Source organism: Ornithodoros turicata, chromosome 1, assembly GCF_037126465.1.
Source record: "Ornithodoros turicata isolate Travis chromosome 1, ASM3712646v1, whole genome shotgun sequence".
In the NCBI taxonomy this organism is placed as follows: Eukaryota; Metazoa; Arthropoda; class Arachnida; order Ixodida; family Argasidae; genus Ornithodoros; species Ornithodoros turicata.
In genome coordinates this window covers 157,760,017-157,776,337 of record NC_088201.1, presented here as the reverse complement: position 1 = coordinate 157,776,337, position 16,321 = coordinate 157,760,017, and the positions used below count along the sequence as shown (strand labels likewise).

Genomic DNA, 16,321 nt, shown 5'->3' with positions numbered 1-16,321 from the left:
GTTCCATGGTTATGCTAAACTTTTTTATCTTTACAGACATTAGAGAGCCTCGAAGGGCAAGTGCTGAGCATCAGCGTGCCACGTGTGCAGCGGCTGCTTCAGGCATCCTACGATGTTAGGCGGCTTGAGTATTGTGAGAAACTACCATCATACCTCTTGAATGAGGACACGGTATGTTTGGCTTCCAGAACCACCGGTGACATGCTGGTGAATTGACATGTAACCCCCTATAAGCGTGTAGTAGTGACTTGCAATTTCTTAATTTTTCTCTTGACCTGACCCTTGACCCTGAACCTGGGGAGACACAAAAAATGTAACAGGACACGAAAGATTCAAAACTAGCAAGTGAAAGTTTATTTAGGTCTGTACAGCATGACCAGTCCCATACACAAAGTCTCCTAGTGTTCTTGAAAGCGAGACCGAAGGTCGGCCCACACAATGGGCACTAGGGAGAATAGCCGTAGCCTCCCAAAACACATGCTGCTTGTTGTTGGTCTCGCAGCATAAGACGACCATGTTCTTCCAGATCGGCCTGCTCTTTATGCAAGTCGATTTGGAAGAACACGGCCGTCTTACGCCGCAAGACCAACAACAAGAAGCGTGTGTTTCGGGAGGTGCTAGAGCTATTCTACGTATAGCCCATTGTGTGAGCCAACTTTCGGTCTCTCTTTCGAGGACACTGGGAGAGTTTGTATATGGGACTGGCTGTGGTGTAGAGACCTAAATAAAGCCTATCGTGTGCTTTTTTCGTCGTGGGAAAAAAATTAGGACCTCCTGCAACTGCGCGTAAAGTTGCAGAGCGCACAAGATAGGCCAGTCGTTCATGTCCAATGTGGACAGTTTTTGGGGAAGCCCTAGTTTTGACGTAATTAAAGGGTTAAGACATGGCAATGTATTCTGCCATGAAGCCAACATGGCGAAAATAAGTCTCTCAGGAAAAAAAGTGTGACGGTCTCAAGCTACCAATACACTTGTGGACAATCGAGGAACCTTCTGCTGTCACGCCTAGATGTGGACACTTTTTTCAAACCCTCAGTACTAATGGACATTTTACGGAAAGCAGACGAAATGTATAGCTTCAATGGAGGGCATCGAGTTCGCAGGTTAAGCCAACTTTAAGAGTAGGTGTCCCGCAATTCTGGGAATGCAACAAAGTCAGGCCTTCTGCATTAACAGCAGAGCTTGCCGGTTGCTGTTTCAGCTGTCATTTGAAGCAGAGCTCAAGTTCCAGCAGCAGATGAAGGAGATGGAAAATAAGCTGGACCGTGCAAGGAATGTATTCACCCGGCTACATGGTGGACACAGCTATGCGGACATTGACTCTTACCTTCGATCCAAGAAGAGCAAAACGTCACTCATCGTACTTGTAAGTTTATTTATTCTTATCATTGGATATTGCACACCAGGAAACCCAAGTTTACGGGCGTATGCACAGAGCTGTACACTAGTTGTTACTTCAAAAATAAGCAACTCACGACGGATCAAGGTGAAAGCCCGGGTTTCGCTGTATTCACCGTGGCAAAAATTTTCTGGTGCCAACCTATTCACCCTCCCTCAAGCTTTAATGAGCAGCGCAATCCTCTGCTTAATATTTGCCCGAGAGAAATGTAATTTGTGTCAGACGGGCAGGGGGCATTGCTGTTAGCGGAGTCCTGTGCCAGTCAGGATGGGTACAACTCTCTTTGCCGGAGTACTTGGGAACAAACAATAGCTATCCTTTGCTGCTATTTTTTGTTGTTTGCACACATTCTCTGTTTTATGTATTACAATTTATAAGTGCTTGTCAACAGGGTAGCTGTTCAGAAACTCAGCGTGTCCCTGGCCCTAGGCTGTCCTTCTCTTCAAAGAAGCAGATTGTCACAAGGTATGAGGTAATCAACCTGCAAGATACCTGCACCATGGAGAAAGCCCTTGTGCTCCTTCTCTGCATCTACTACGTGAAGAACCTGAGTTACCCACAAGCTTTTGGTCAAACACTGGGCCTTGTTCAGACAGTCATCGTAAAGGACTGTTATTTTGACCCTTCTTTGCAGACACGCAAACTTGCTGCCTTTCTTGAAGAATTAACTTTGTGCACTGAGCACTCTGAAAACACACCCAGTTTCCTTTGATGTGTTAAGATAAGAAGCAAGGGGACAACTAACATGTTCGTGTGCACAAAGAAGTGCAGGAGGCTTTATCACTTTACACAGAAATGTGCTACACAGGCATTGTAACACAGTGTGAGACAGCGGGTGGCCTACAGAGACTATGAAATGCTCGCTATTATGCAAGTGTGACATGTGTTACTATTGATCTTGGCTGAAAAACAGAAGCGTATACGAAGGGGGAGTCAAGTCCTGTAGATCACATAAACAAAATACAGAAGCCAGCACTGAAGATTTTAGTTTAAGTTTAATTTGTACAAGCTTTTGCGTGGAGGTCCACGCTTCCTCAGGTACAAAGTGAAGTGGTGACACACAAAAGTATATATAGTATAGACATATGCACGACTAAACACACTGCTGTACAAAGAAAGGGAAGGAGAAAGGAGATATGGTGCCACATGTCTGTGTACAATGAATAGCTGGGCAGACGGATAAGTGACCTCTAACCGTTTAAGAACAGTAAAAGGTGTTATTGAGAATAAAAAGGCTCGCCAACCCAGTTAAAGGTGTTATTGTGAACAAAAACGCTCGCCAACCCAGTTATCGTCTGGCACTCCGTTAGATAATCCGTAACCTTCCCTTTGTTCATTCTGGGCCACTCGTTTCCCATGCTCCTGACCCCCCTTCCGCGAAACTGGGTTGGCGAGCCTTTTTATTCACAATAACACCTTTACTGTTCTTAAACGGTTAGAGGTCACTTATCCGTCTGCCCAGCTATTCACTGTACACAGACATGTGGCACCATATCTCCTTTCCCCTTCCCTTTCTTTGTACAGCAGTGTGTTTAGTCGAGTATATGTCTATACTATCTGTACTTTTGTGTGTCACCACTTCACTTTGTACCTGAGGAGGCGTGGACCTCCACGCGAAGCTTGTACAAATTAAACTTAAACAAAAATCTTCAGTGTAGGCTTCTGTATTTTGTTTATCTGAAAAACAGAACAAAAACAAGAAAAACAAGGCTCTGGAACTTCCGAGTGAGCGCTAGTCGGTGTTGCTTCTCTTTTTCTACACATTACTTGACATCTTGCATGGCGTTGCATTGTCTATGTAGTAGGCAGCTCTGCACATTTTTCTTTCCTCCCAGTGCTGTTAAAGGCAATTTGTTCACACATTTTAGTTTGAAGCTTTTTCTGCCCATCACCCTTGCTTATTTGTTGTCCTAACTATGACCTAGTAACAGTTTTAATGCAAAGTGTTTCTTACGATGTTAATGCAGGAGATTTCATCGCTTTACATTGAGATATGTTACATAGGCGATGTGACACAGGGCAAGACAGCAGGTAATGCACATAGACCACGAAAGGCTTACTCTTGTTTGGCATCCGCTTTGCTTCAAGTTTTACATCCGTCAATATTGACCTTAGCTGAAAAATCGGAGCACGGGAATTTGTTCGTCAGTAACTGATGGTAATTACAACTCGTCATTTTTCGTGGCTTGCCACCTTGCTTTGTGTTGCGTTGCCTATGTAGTAGGCGGCCCGCACATTTTTCTTATGTTACTTACTTTGTTCACATGGTTACTTTGAAGATTTTTTCTGCTCGACATTCATTCTTATTTGTTAAGGCAATTACGAGCTAGTCATAGTTTGAATTTTTAATACCAAGTGTGTTGCAATGCTCATAAGGTTGATTTTTATGGGTTTATTTTACCCTCACGCTGTGATATTTTAAGATAAAACGTTTTTATTACTAATCTATCTCCATGCACACTTGACCACCTTGTTTCTTGTTGACAAAAACAAACAAAAACATGAATGGTGATCAACAAGTGTCTAGTCAGTGCATGGTGCTCTGTATTGATAACTCATTCATTCCTTGAGCACATATAGTAGCCCATGTTTGTCGACTGTGCATATTTAGGATTACTCTCATATCACTTTCATTGAGTCCTTGTTGTTGGCCACTGAAGAAATAAAATGTGTCTTGGCTAATAGCCTCCTTTGGTCACTTCATGACAAACAAACAAAAAGCCTCAATTGATGTATGTTGTGGTATTGTGGCAAACACGTATGTCAGAGAGGGTATAAATTTTAGTGAACATACATCTGGAACCTTTAATGCTCATTACGGGCACTGCAAACAAGTGCGCTAGACCCAGTGAGAAATAGTGACAGAATTCTTTGTCGTGCAAAATCTGTCTTCTAGTTTGTTTTCTTTCTTTTTTTCGCGCACGGTTGGAACCAGTGACAAAAATGCCGTAAAGGGCAAGTCTCGGAACCGACCACATTGTTGACGGTAAACGCAGCAGGAAACTAATCGAAGTGCGGAAAGAGCACTGTGTAGGGAAGGGTGTTATGGCATCCAACAGTGTAAGGTTCAATAGTCCTCCCGCAACAGTAAGGAATAAATGCAAAACTGTGTGGCGCCAAGAGCCTGCTCTCATGCCGTGTGAGCAGCCCTAATCTGCTAGTAACTTCTGCATTCCGCACTTTCGCTTGCACCATCGTTGACGCGCATCCTTATCAGCGTCCTACGTAGGTTTATCAGTGCTTAAAAAAAAGCACAACTGAGGACAGAGCGGTGCGAAAAAGCAAAGACCAAACTGAAAATCTTTCGAGCCCCAAAAACTCAGGTACAAGGAGTCCCAGCGCCCAGCTGTCGCGTCTCGTCGCTCCTCATTCGCCGTTGGTGTCGCTATTGGCACGTCACATCAGCCAATCACCAGCTCAACGGGAGAACAAAGAAACATGGCGGTGTCCTGCTTGAAGAGTTGGGGGAAGTTCTAATTTCTAGCTATTACAGAAAGACAGGCGAAGGTAAGTGATAACTGCTGTGTAGATTAGCATCCGCATTAGCTATCGTCTCGGAACTCCCTGGTTACAGCCAGAGGGCCACGTATAGCAGAGAAAGACACGGCACTTGCGTGAAGGTAGGTATACCCGGTGAGTATTATGTATTATCAGCCATGGATAATAGTCATCTGAACAACTGTCTCTGAACCTTGTACAACGGTCCGTGGTTATACTCAGTCTGACCTGACAGAGAGCTAGGTGTCATAAGTTGTTTCACCTTTTTTGCAGGTGAGTTGGAATCTGTAAACGAGGTGAGCAAAGCACATGGTTACTGTGTTTATTTCAGCATTACTGATATTGATCTCTAATAAGCATTTGCATGAGCCGGATCGGCGGGTGGGTGAGTCAGTTTGGGCTTATCTTTTGTTGCTGACGTGATTAAAAACTGTTCAACGCTTCGGAACAAGGCGTGTGAACGGACGTTTCATTTTCAGACATCTCGTTCAGATTTGCAGGTAGGTAGTTGGTGAGTATTATCAGCCGTTAATAGCAACCTTTACATTCAACCGAGGGAGCTGAGCCTTACAAGTTTCATTTTTAAATGCAGGCTAGCTGGGATCGGTCACTGAGGTGAGCATGTTTACTATAATTATTTCAGTATTACTAGCATTGACTCTTGAGCACTTGCAGAGCCGGGTCGGTGAGTTGGTTTTGGCATATTTTTTGTTGCCGACATAACTGTAGGCTGTTAAGTGCTTCGGAACGAGCCATGTGGATGAGTGTTTTATTTCCAGGCACATCGCCAAGCCTGCGCCACAGTTGGCTGGACCAGTCTCATCACGTAACAACCAAGCGAACTCAATTGTTGACGGCCAAGAATGAAGACAAAGTGAGACTTCTACAATCTAGAAATTGCCAGCGAACCGAATTATGCCGGACGATTTTGTGCGGACAGCCACCAGTTATGGTGTGATCGTTGTGTTTTCGTGTGTGAACCATTCGTGGACCGATTGCGAAGTGCGTGCTGGTGATACCCATTATCTGTATTGGATAACACGTTTAAGGTATGTATTTTCTCAATAAATTGTTCACGTTGCATCATGTATATGTGTGGATCGTTACGGGCTCGGCAGCAACAAAGAGATCATCAGGGATGTAACAGGTTTTATGGCCGCGATGAAATTTCCTCACGTGAAGAGAGAAGCCTTTAGTTGCAGGGGCGAGTGCGATGCGGCAACCGTTTGCCGTGTCTTACTCGTCCTTGCAATTTCAAGGCTTCGAGCAATGTGTGAGAAATCGTATCGTACCTAATCTGTTCCCAGTGAGTAAGGGGGTGTAGTGTACCCGGTTGTTTAAGGAGGATCATTGTACCGGGTAAAATAATGCGGTACATTTTTTAAAAAATGTACCGCATTTCGAACCTGTACTTAGGCGTTACCGGGCGTAGAGTGTAGAGCAGCACCATGAAATCCGATACTGTCATCAGAAATATTCCTGTCCTGTCTCGACGTTCTCCTTCTTACAACCAGGCTCCTTGTACCCTGTACTTGTCATCAAGGAACAGTCAAAGACACAAAAATACGCTACACACATAGCCCATAAGTTAAGCGAGTTGCTACAGATGCGACGCCACTCCATTTCCTGGAAGCCCTTATCGCCATCTCCCGCTTGCGCTATGCGTCACCACAGATTAGAGCACGACCCAGAACCGCCGTCGCAGACGCTTCATACGAAACCCGATCTTCAGTACGGGTAGTACAGTTCCGCATCAAGCTATTCTTGCGTCTCGAGCATTTCTTCTCAGAAGGACGTCTCGTTTTCCCAACATGCTTGCCAGTAGTTTTTCTCAACAGCAGCCGTCGCTGGACTCGCTGTCTATGTGCGAGTATTGCGGTGCCGCCTCCATCGACCTCTGGAAAGCAACCACCTGTGAGCATTACGTATGCAAGGAGTGTTTACTGAACAACGAACCTTCGCAAGCCCCTCGATGTACTCGCTGCAACGGAAACAGTACCTTGCTCTGTCCTGGTACAATATTTGGCTGCAAGTATCAGACGACCATCCCTCATAACTGTCTGGACCACTTCCGAACCTGCCCTCGACGTCCGACGCCGTGCCCCAACGAGTGTTCTTCCATCGTCCCCAACACCGACCTACCAAAGCACTTGACCGATGAGTGTTCCATGCGTACGCAGGAGTGCCGTTTCTGCTACGGGAACTATTTCGTCTCCGAGATTGGGAATCACTTGAAGGACTGTCAGGATTACCCACTCTCGTGTCAGTACTGCAACCAAGAGAACATTCGACGTGGCAGCTTTGAAGAGCATGGCTTCGGTTGCCGCAAGACACCGAAGCTCTGCAAGATGGCCGCTTTCGGATGTACATTCAAGGCAGGCGATGACGAAATGGAACGTCATATGACGCTCGAGAAACACGCGTTTTGCATGCATGAGATGAAGGTTCAACTGAATAGCATGGAACGGGAACTCCGCCGGGTGCGTGAACAGGGCAATCGTGAAAAACAGGAACGACAAAAAGGAGAGGAGAAACAGAGGAAGGAAGCCAGAATTGCAGACGAAGAGACGAGGAAGCTCCGGAAGGACATGGATAATTTTTTGCAACATTTTAACTCAAGCTGGGAAAATCAGTAAGATTAAACATTTCTTGATGACATATTGATCAATGACGCGCTCCTCACGCTACGGTCACTTTTTACCATTTCTCCCCTTTACGCACCCGAAGAAATACGCAAACGCTGGACAGGTATAGAAATCTATCTAGGTTGAATATTGGCGTAGTATAGCCAAGCCGTAAAAACGGAATACTTATCTACACATTACTTTCGAAAATGATGTTCGCATACGTTTGGTACATCGTGGCCAATCGCCTGTGTAGAATAGGGGCGGGTGGGTATATGTTTAAAGGATAGAAAAGAGGAAATGTCAGCCAGGTTGATGCTGGCTTGCTATTCCGCAAACACAAAATTAAAAATAATAGAAACTCAAAAGAAACATAAAAAGGAAAGATGAAAAGAAAGAACGAAAAACAGTCAGTGCAGCACAGGCACGCCATGGCGCGAGAAAACGGCGGACGCGAGGCCCGAATCTTGCAGGAAGTGGAGCAGGGCTGTGGCAGACTGGGTAGGACGAGAGATGGGACCAAGGAGGGTGACCATGGGTGGAATGGCTTCAAGTGTTTTCTGCTGGGCACCTGCACGTTATGGGACTCGTCGTTTGCGTCTGTAGCAATATTTTCTTTAGTGGCTCGCGACTGCTGCTATACTGTCGACGCCACTTCACATTTTTACTTTGTATTACTACGTTGCTGCCTGGTATTGCAATATGATATGATGTGCAATATACTAATATAACATAATACTCCACGTATGAACATAGTTTACTTTGTGATACGAAAAGTCGTGGGCACCGCGACCAAGGTATCGCATAATAAAATATTACTGAAACATGGTAAGCTATGGCTCAACTCCCGGCCAATGAAATGGTTATTGAGCTGCTTTTACGGTAGATGCAGTCGGCCCATATCGAGCACTCAGATTCCACGAAAGCGCATGTAAAATCTCTTGTATCACAGGGCTTGGTTTTAGGCCCACTTCTCTTTCTTGTGCTTATAAATGACATTACTAAAAGTATTGCTGTTAACTGTCACCTTTTTTGCTGATGGTTGCATTATTTATTCACAAATTAGGTCAGTTTATGACCAAAATTTGTTGAATGAGTGTCCAAACAAGATCGTTTCATGGTGTGATTCGTGGCATACGGCGGTTAATCATAAAAAGTCCTAAAAAGTATGTATGTACATTTCCAGAGAAAACAAAACAAATTCTTCATTGTGTCTATCATGCCGGCACTCAAGTTCTAGAGAAGGTAGATAGTTTTAAGTAGCTTGGCGTTACTATTGCAAAGTTGGAATCCGCATTTTCATAACATTGCCAGTGACGCTCGAATCAAGCTATGGTTTTTACAGCGAAATTTGAAGCATGCTACTTGGCAGACTAAACTCGCCGATTTTAAGACTTACATGAGAACTTACCAGCGGCATGGCCGAGTGGGCTAAGGCGTCCGCTCGTTGGTGGTAACCAAGGTCGTGCTGAAGACTGGGAGGTGGTGGGTTCGAATCCTACCGCCGGCTGTGCTGTCTGAGGTTTTCCCTGGGTTTTCCGAAGACTTTCCAGACGAATGTCGGCACAGTTCCCCGTGAAGTCGGCCCAGGACGCGTACTAACCCCCCTGTCCCCCACTCCTTCCGCTATCCTCTCTCCGTCTGTCCACATCTGTACGTCGCTCATAGCCACAGTTGCTTCGCGGCGCTAACACCCAATCAAAAAAAAACAAAAAAAAAACATGAGAACAGTATTAGAATATGCTAATGTCGTTTGGGATGTATCTTCCCGTAGGAACATAGGTAAACTTTTAAAAAAATCGTTTTGCTTATAATAGATATACGCGTCTTATTTCAGTCTCTGATAATTATAAGAAAGCAAGTGTTGACCCATTGGTGAAAACGCGCCGAGTAACTAGATTAAAAAAGTTGTTCAAGATGTTAAATGGCGAATTCAACACAGACGCAAACCGTCACATCCCTATGTGTGACAGGCGTCCCACACGTAATATTACTAAGTTCTATATTGTGCCTTACAGGTGCTGGGAAGAATCGTTTAGTTGTTCTTTTTCTTCAAGTACATTCATGGACTTGGATAGCCTAACGGACAAAATTGTATCGTCTGAAGGCTTTGATGTATTTGCTTCAAAGGTTCGGGACCGCGTAGGATCAATGTAAGTCGTTATGTCATTGTATATATCATTATTATCTTGCTTGCTACACGCGTGCATTGCGTCCTTTGTGGTTGCTGCATTCTCATCATTTGCAATTTGTAGCTACCGCGTCGTCTGCTATGTGCCAGTAATTATCTGCATTGTTTCATGTTTGTATCTGTTTTTATTTTCTTGTATCGATGTACCGCCACTCCTACTTGGGTCCCAAGAAGGAGATCAATGGTATGAACAAATAATCATTATAATCTAGCAGCCCTAATTGCACGTGAAAGACCTCCCTAAATTCCAGAAATATCGATATCATGTCGTCGATGAGCGTAATTATGGTCAGTCATGGCACGTGTTAAATAACTCTGATCACAGCACATTCCAGCGTAAGTAACTGGGGAGTACCAAAGCGCTGTTTGGTGCGGCCGTTACATAAATTATTATTGTTATTAGATTGATGAATGCATATGAATTATGAATTGATTCAATAAAGTAAATTATTGCGAGTGAATTGATTAATTTAGGTAAAACAGCAGGAGTGTAACTGTTATTGACCAACACAGGGTGGCCCAGGGAGGCCAGACGGATGCCTCCACCGTGTGCATGCGGGATGCAGCACTCAAGTTCCTTCAAGACCGGCACGACGATACTTTGTCGCAGTGAGAAGAAGAAGTGCAACTGTTATTGACCAACTTCTATGTCTTCTGCAGGTATCGCTTTTCGTATCCTAGCCATTTGTTTGCCAATGCTGGTGACTGCACAATCATTGTGGACTGTATATAGCATGCAAGAAAGATCTTTCTTCTGGTGGGCAGTTTTTAATGGGGTACTAAACAGCTCGAGGAACATTCCCCAATGCTCCGTGGAAGGACGCGGCTCACGATATCCAAATATAGAATTCATTTACTTCTAGCGAGCGTCTTTACCACGAAATAATGCCATTCAAAAAGCATAATCCGCGTGAGACTGAGCGCGAAAGAGTGCAGTGAATATTTGGTCGGTTTGGAGCCATTACTTACTTTTTGCGACAACAGTTTTTGCAAATAGTTCACCGTTGGCAACGAATCGCACACTGGATTAAAAAAAGTACACACTGTATACCTGTTTATTGCCCTTTTAACATGTTACAACTGTGAGCATGGGTATCATTTGAGCCAGCAGTGTTCTGGAACAGTAGAAAAAAATGTTCAGGAGTCTGAGTGATATTCCGCACTTGTCATACAGGCGAATCTAGTTCAGGGAAGGCGGAGGGCTCTAGCAGTTTCGATACAAACGGATTGTGGAAAATCATGGCAGAGCTGACTACCTCGAAATATATCTTTGGCAGGCTACCAGCCAAAGTGGATGAATGACTGAAATGAAATGAAAGTCGATGAAATGACAACCGGTCCCTGAAGGTACCGGTTCAATAATTCCTGCCTACGAAAAACGTAATAGAGGAGATTAAGAACCCAGTATCATTTTTCTAGTGTAAATATGACAAGTTGGTCACTAATTGCTCCCAGTGTGAGGCCGAAATTACGGAGATAAAGGCAGAGATGTCTTCATTAAAACCAACTGTATCTGCTGAATCTAAGGACTTAATGCAATTGCGATCTTCATTAAAAGAGATACTTAACAATATAGCAGGCACTTGAACTCAGGAGTCGTCGGAATCCCCATGACGCCCGAAGAGAACGACGTTACCTTCGCCGAATTAGCCAGGAAGCTCAAAGGAGCTTTAGAGTGCTGAAATACCTCTTGACGATATGAAAGATTCCGACATCATTCGAATAATGCAAAACGAACGAAAATCTTCCGTTCTGCAGTTTGTAATTAAAACATGAACATAAGTGCCTGTTTCGACGTTCCCCTTTCCTTCCTCCGAATCGTCGTAAAACGTCAAAGCTACGTCACTTGCCGTGCATCCAATTATCAAAGCAAACATATTGCGAGAGGGGGAGAGGGTATGTCGAAGTATGTTTCCGGTGTTGGCCACAAGAGAGTCGATGAGTTCAAAGAGAGGCATAGGCAGGATGAATGATGATGCGACGGCGGTGCAGTAGAGTGGTCTTTCGGCGAGGTCCGTTTCTTGAAGAAAACGCACGAGGTTGCGAGTTTTTGTAATTCGTTCTGCGTAAGAACCTTCGGGAAAGAGGACGTCCGTCACTATGCCAGGCCTGGAGTGTGGTATATGCGCGGCATTCTTTCAGGATGTTGCGGGAGCTGCCCCTTCCCGCATTTCTTTGTCCAATCAACGCGATGCGAGGGAAGCTCCGACTTTGCTGTGACGCATAGGGATACAGACCCCGCATTCATCCTCCCCGCCAGTTGAGATACATAGCCGATATGCGTGGAATAACAACGGTTTAATAAGAGGAAATAGAGACGAGACAGTTCATGCTGTAAGCTGTGCTTCCTGGCGAATCAGCCGGAATAATCACACTGAGGTCGTGCTCTTCCGCATCGTCTTTGGTGCCCGCCAACCATCCCACTAGCGCTACTACAGTGTAGTACACTCTACACTCGTTATTATGACACTCGTTAATATGACATCCTCACTTTGTGATCGTTTTTCTAGGGAACCGTTTCTTCCCCATAGGGGCACCATGTCTATCTCCCTCCTTATTATGACATCTCGTTAATCAGACTATGACCGAACTTCTGGGGACGGGTCGGGTAGGACACGTGTATTCTATCCCCCGTAATTATGACTACCTCACCGTGTATGAACACACCTTTGGAGACGTAAGGAGGAGAATACTGGCGTTCTGCCCCTATTGTGAACGCCAACCTTGCACCCCTTCTGTTCCAGAAAGTACGGCGGCCCCAGGTGGCGCATGTGTGGACGATATGGCGTCCAAAGCACAACCCCGCTTTCTGGTGAATTCATTGTGAGTTCTTGCACAGAAAACAATACTTAAAAAGATAGGACCGATTTCTCTCGGAAATAAAATGTAAATAATCCACTAAATCATCTGCTTGTTAGAATATGTAGTAGGTTCACAGGCGGTGTGTGTGTGTGGGGGGGGGGGAACGATGTTTTCTGGGTGTTTCTCGCTATTATGACAATTCGCTTTATGACCAAAATCGACATAATCTCACCGCTCTATCGCTCTGGTGCACCTATCATCCACAGTGCACCTCCGGCCCATCAGTATCGTTCATCCTGCCTCTGCCTCACTGTGAACTCATCAACTCTCTTGTCCTTTTTTTTTTTTCGTGGTGGTGGTGGGGAGGGGGGGGTGAGGGGCTATAGTCGTGACGATGCCCACTAGTGTGCGGCCAACATCGGCTAACTACTCCGCAACCTTCCCTCCCCCTTTCTGTTTTTAGAGTGTAGAATTATTCCTCTAGTGTGGTTCTTTTTGTATGCAGGTATCATTACTATGTGATCCTTTCGTGAATGCCTTGTATTTAACGATTTGTACCTTGTGCAATCCGTCGACACGCGGTTGTAACGTTTTTGGGGGTTGTGCGTTTGTCAAGCGGCTTTATCGACGCTTTTGGGCCACCTTGCCCCTAAAAATTTCATTTTCACAGTTTACAATAAAGTGATTTGATCTGATCTGATTTTTCGTACCAATGTTCGCAGTCATAGGAAACACTGAGCGCAGATAGTCCTGCTCAAGGGAAGCTCTTGACCACTTTGATGTTTTGGTTTCTAGAGAAATAAACGTTTCTGATGGTAAAACAGACCTTTTCCACTTGGTGCGTTATAGTAGCTTGTTTTGTGCACCCGAGTGTCATGTAGAGGTGGAGTAATTGAAGTTTTCGGTAAAAACTGTTGGAACTTACATCCCTTGGTAGTCACAGTAAACGCCATTGGGTGTGCCCTTCCTAGGGCCGTATTCCCAAACCACCCGCAAGTTCGCCTTCAAAGGACCCTGGGCTACAGGCGCCCTGAGGGCCTTCAAGGGAGGTGCATTTCTCGAACGTAAGCGCGGCGCCTCAGCCAACACCACCAAGATACAGAAAGCCTGCGCATTGCCTCCTCTCCCTCCTTCGCTACATGTACATATATAGTAAGAATTCGTCTGCTGCTGCGATTCACCATTCTGCGAATTCAAGAACTCGCAAATGATTGCAGCTCACCTCGAATATTTAGACAAAAAGCCGTTCAATCACCACTCGCACACGACAGTGTCCCCGTGGCTACGACCTCTGAAAGCACGTTCGTGATTGGCTACGGCCGTTGAAAACACGATCCTGATTGACTGACTCTTAATTGTTAGTGTGCTGGACCAAGCAATTTTGTGAGAGAGAGAGGGCGGGAGTAGGGAATAGCCAGCTTCTGGACACCACAGGACTTCGATCCTTATTGTGAAAGGGCTCATTATTTCATTTCCCGCGTCACCTTCAGCAATGGGGTAGAGTATCGCCCCATGCGATGAAACTCCCCACCCATCATCCCGAAATGAAGTTGTTCTTGTCTCTTGATTGTTACATAAAGTCGACGAACGCGCAAGCTTTCTGTATCTAGGTGATGTTGCCCCAGCCAGGTAGAGGTAAGACGCCATCTTGCCATGCATTCCCACCTCTTCAGCTGTCAAACATAGTCGGCAGCCATCAGACGTCCCACAGTTTCTATAGCTCCGAAATTTCTGTCCCATATACTTGACGCTTGAATATACTTGAAGTATAACGTGTCTGGACACACGGTGCTCGAAGTTGGATCATTGGTTGGATCGCAGTGGACTACAGATTCAATATAAGCCATACAACCTGTCCATGTCAAGCCTAATGCACCTACCGCCGAATTCATGAACAAGTCTCGGTTTCAACGAGTGGAGGAAAGTACCGCTCCTCCATTCCAAGAGTCCATGCGTTTCATGAAACCGTTTCGGGGATTCCTCTGCCAAGGCGCTCCTCGAGGAACCGTCCTCGAATAAAGCTGTACTCTCGTCCCCAGCCGTCTTTCGAGATCCCTCGGTAATGTTGATTTTCGTGGTAAAACAGTATTATGCCAAGAAAATTAAATACATTTATTTACTTTATTTCGACCAACGTGCATACAGACACAACAAAGGATTGCAAGTGTTTGAAGAAGAGTGCAGGTGTTTCGAACAGCGAAGCGGGCAGGTAGGTTTTCTAGCTTTCTGGTCTGGCAACTACAACTACAACGGTAGCAGTGGGCAGCAGCTAGCTTAATGGCATGGTTACCTAGTACTAAATATGAAAGATGATGCCAGTGCTTGTCACGATTCTATGTTACAATACGTAGCCGATTTTTGTTTTGTTACAATGTTTGCTAGCCGACTGCTCCGTTTATCCAACGCCTAGAAGGTAGCTATAACCAAGAAAACAAACAAAGACAAATTATGTTTTACCAACCACGTCCCGAGAGTTCTAAGCTGCTCGAAAACATCGGGGAGGCCATTCTTGGAGAGCCACCGCGAGCATGTCGTACAAACATTTATGGCGCTCATTCGGGCTAATATAGTACTATGTCATGCCGAGGCAAAAGTGTGATTAGTATCCGGCTCGTTTTATTGACCCCTGGGCCGACTTCACTCGCGCATTTTTTTCCGCACGCGGCGGGCGGCGCGTGTGCGGAGGGTTGTCCGCGCGCTTATAACATGCATATGCATGAAAAGAGGTGTCATACACATAAAGTACAAGTTGAAATATATTTATTAAAGCCAATTATAATGCCAATAGTGCTGGGAATTGTGCCAATTCTGATGTCAATCTGGTGAATGAGAAAAACCCAGCCGAAAAACCTTCACGACCTGAAACAGAAGAAACAAAACGCAAGGCAGCACATGTAAACAATATACATGTTTATTGAATATTTAATATTTCATTTAGGGTATTTATTATAGCACTGGGGGTGGCCCATTTGCCTACATCCGCCACCAGGGCAGCGCCACCGTCTCGTCTACGGCGACTTTTTTCGCGGCGCGTCGACGGAGCGTTGTCCGTGCTCTTACTGGTGGGCGGCGCGTGGCTGGAGGACTGCGCGTGCGCTTCCCCTCGCACATTTTTCAGCCTGGGTCGACTTCTTTCGCCATTTTTCGCCTGGGCCGAGTTCACCCGCAATTTTCTTCACGCTACCATAGGTGTGCAGTAGGCGGTTTACATGCAAGCATAGACAAGCAAAGGATAGCCACACACAAAAGTACAAGTGAAAATATATTTATTAAAGTCAATGCTGTAATGCCAATCGGTGAATAGGGAAAATCTAGCCGCAAAACCTGAAGCAGAAGAAATACAATACAATACACGTAATAAAGAATATACTTATCACAGGTATGATGCAATAGCTTTGAAGAGGTATCACACATCAAACACAATATTTTTTATCAATCGTAATCATAATGCACACAAGTTTTCAATGAATCAGAATTAAAATGGAGTAACACATCTAATCAAAGAAGATATTCTTAATCAATACGATTACAATCAAAAGTATAAGTGTTATACTTCTACTTTTTTTAAAGTTTACTTTTACAAGTTATCTGTGATACATACCGCCGAATGATGAATACACGCCCGGAACAGGCGGAAAGTAGTCAAGAAAGACCCATGTACGTTACCATCCCCTACCTGAAGGGTGTGTCAGAACTAAGTAGACGGGTGCTCTTCCAGGTGAACATTAAAACTGCATTAAAGCCCACGACAACACTGAGGAACGTACTAAGCCACCCCAGGGACAGAACGCCACTGGAAGAAGAACG

General features: G+C 45.0%; 1 protein-coding gene across 1 annotated transcript; it reads left to right on the top strand.

The window, feature by feature from the left end:
- Positions 1 to 6,623: 6,623 nt before the first annotated feature.
- LOC135378691 (TNF receptor-associated factor 3-like) lies at positions 6,624 to 13,209 on the top strand. Its single transcript, XM_064611783.1, has 3 exons — positions 6,624 to 7,529; positions 9,540 to 9,674; positions 10,226 to 13,209. The coding sequence occupies exons 1-3, from the start codon at positions 6,709 to 6,711 to the stop codon at positions 10,323 to 10,325; spliced, it is 1,056 nt and encodes a 351-aa protein (XP_064467853.1). The 5' UTR covers positions 6,624 to 6,708; the 3' UTR covers positions 10,326 to 13,209.
- The last annotated feature ends 3,112 nt before the right edge of the window (positions 13,210 to 16,321 follow it).

Coding starts and splice junctions, on each gene's coding strand:
- LOC135378691 (XM_064611783.1), top strand. CDS start 6,709: ATGCTTGCCAGTAGTTTTTCTCAACAGCAGCCGTCGCTGGACTCGCTG. Junction 7,530..9,539: donor AACTCAAGCTGGGAAAATCA/GTAAGATTAAAC, acceptor TGTGCCTTACAG/GTGCTGGGAAGAATCGTTTA. Junction 9,675..10,225: donor CGGGACCGCGTAGGATCAAT/GTAAGTCGTTAT, acceptor TGACCAACACAG/GGTGGCCCAGGGAGGCCAGA.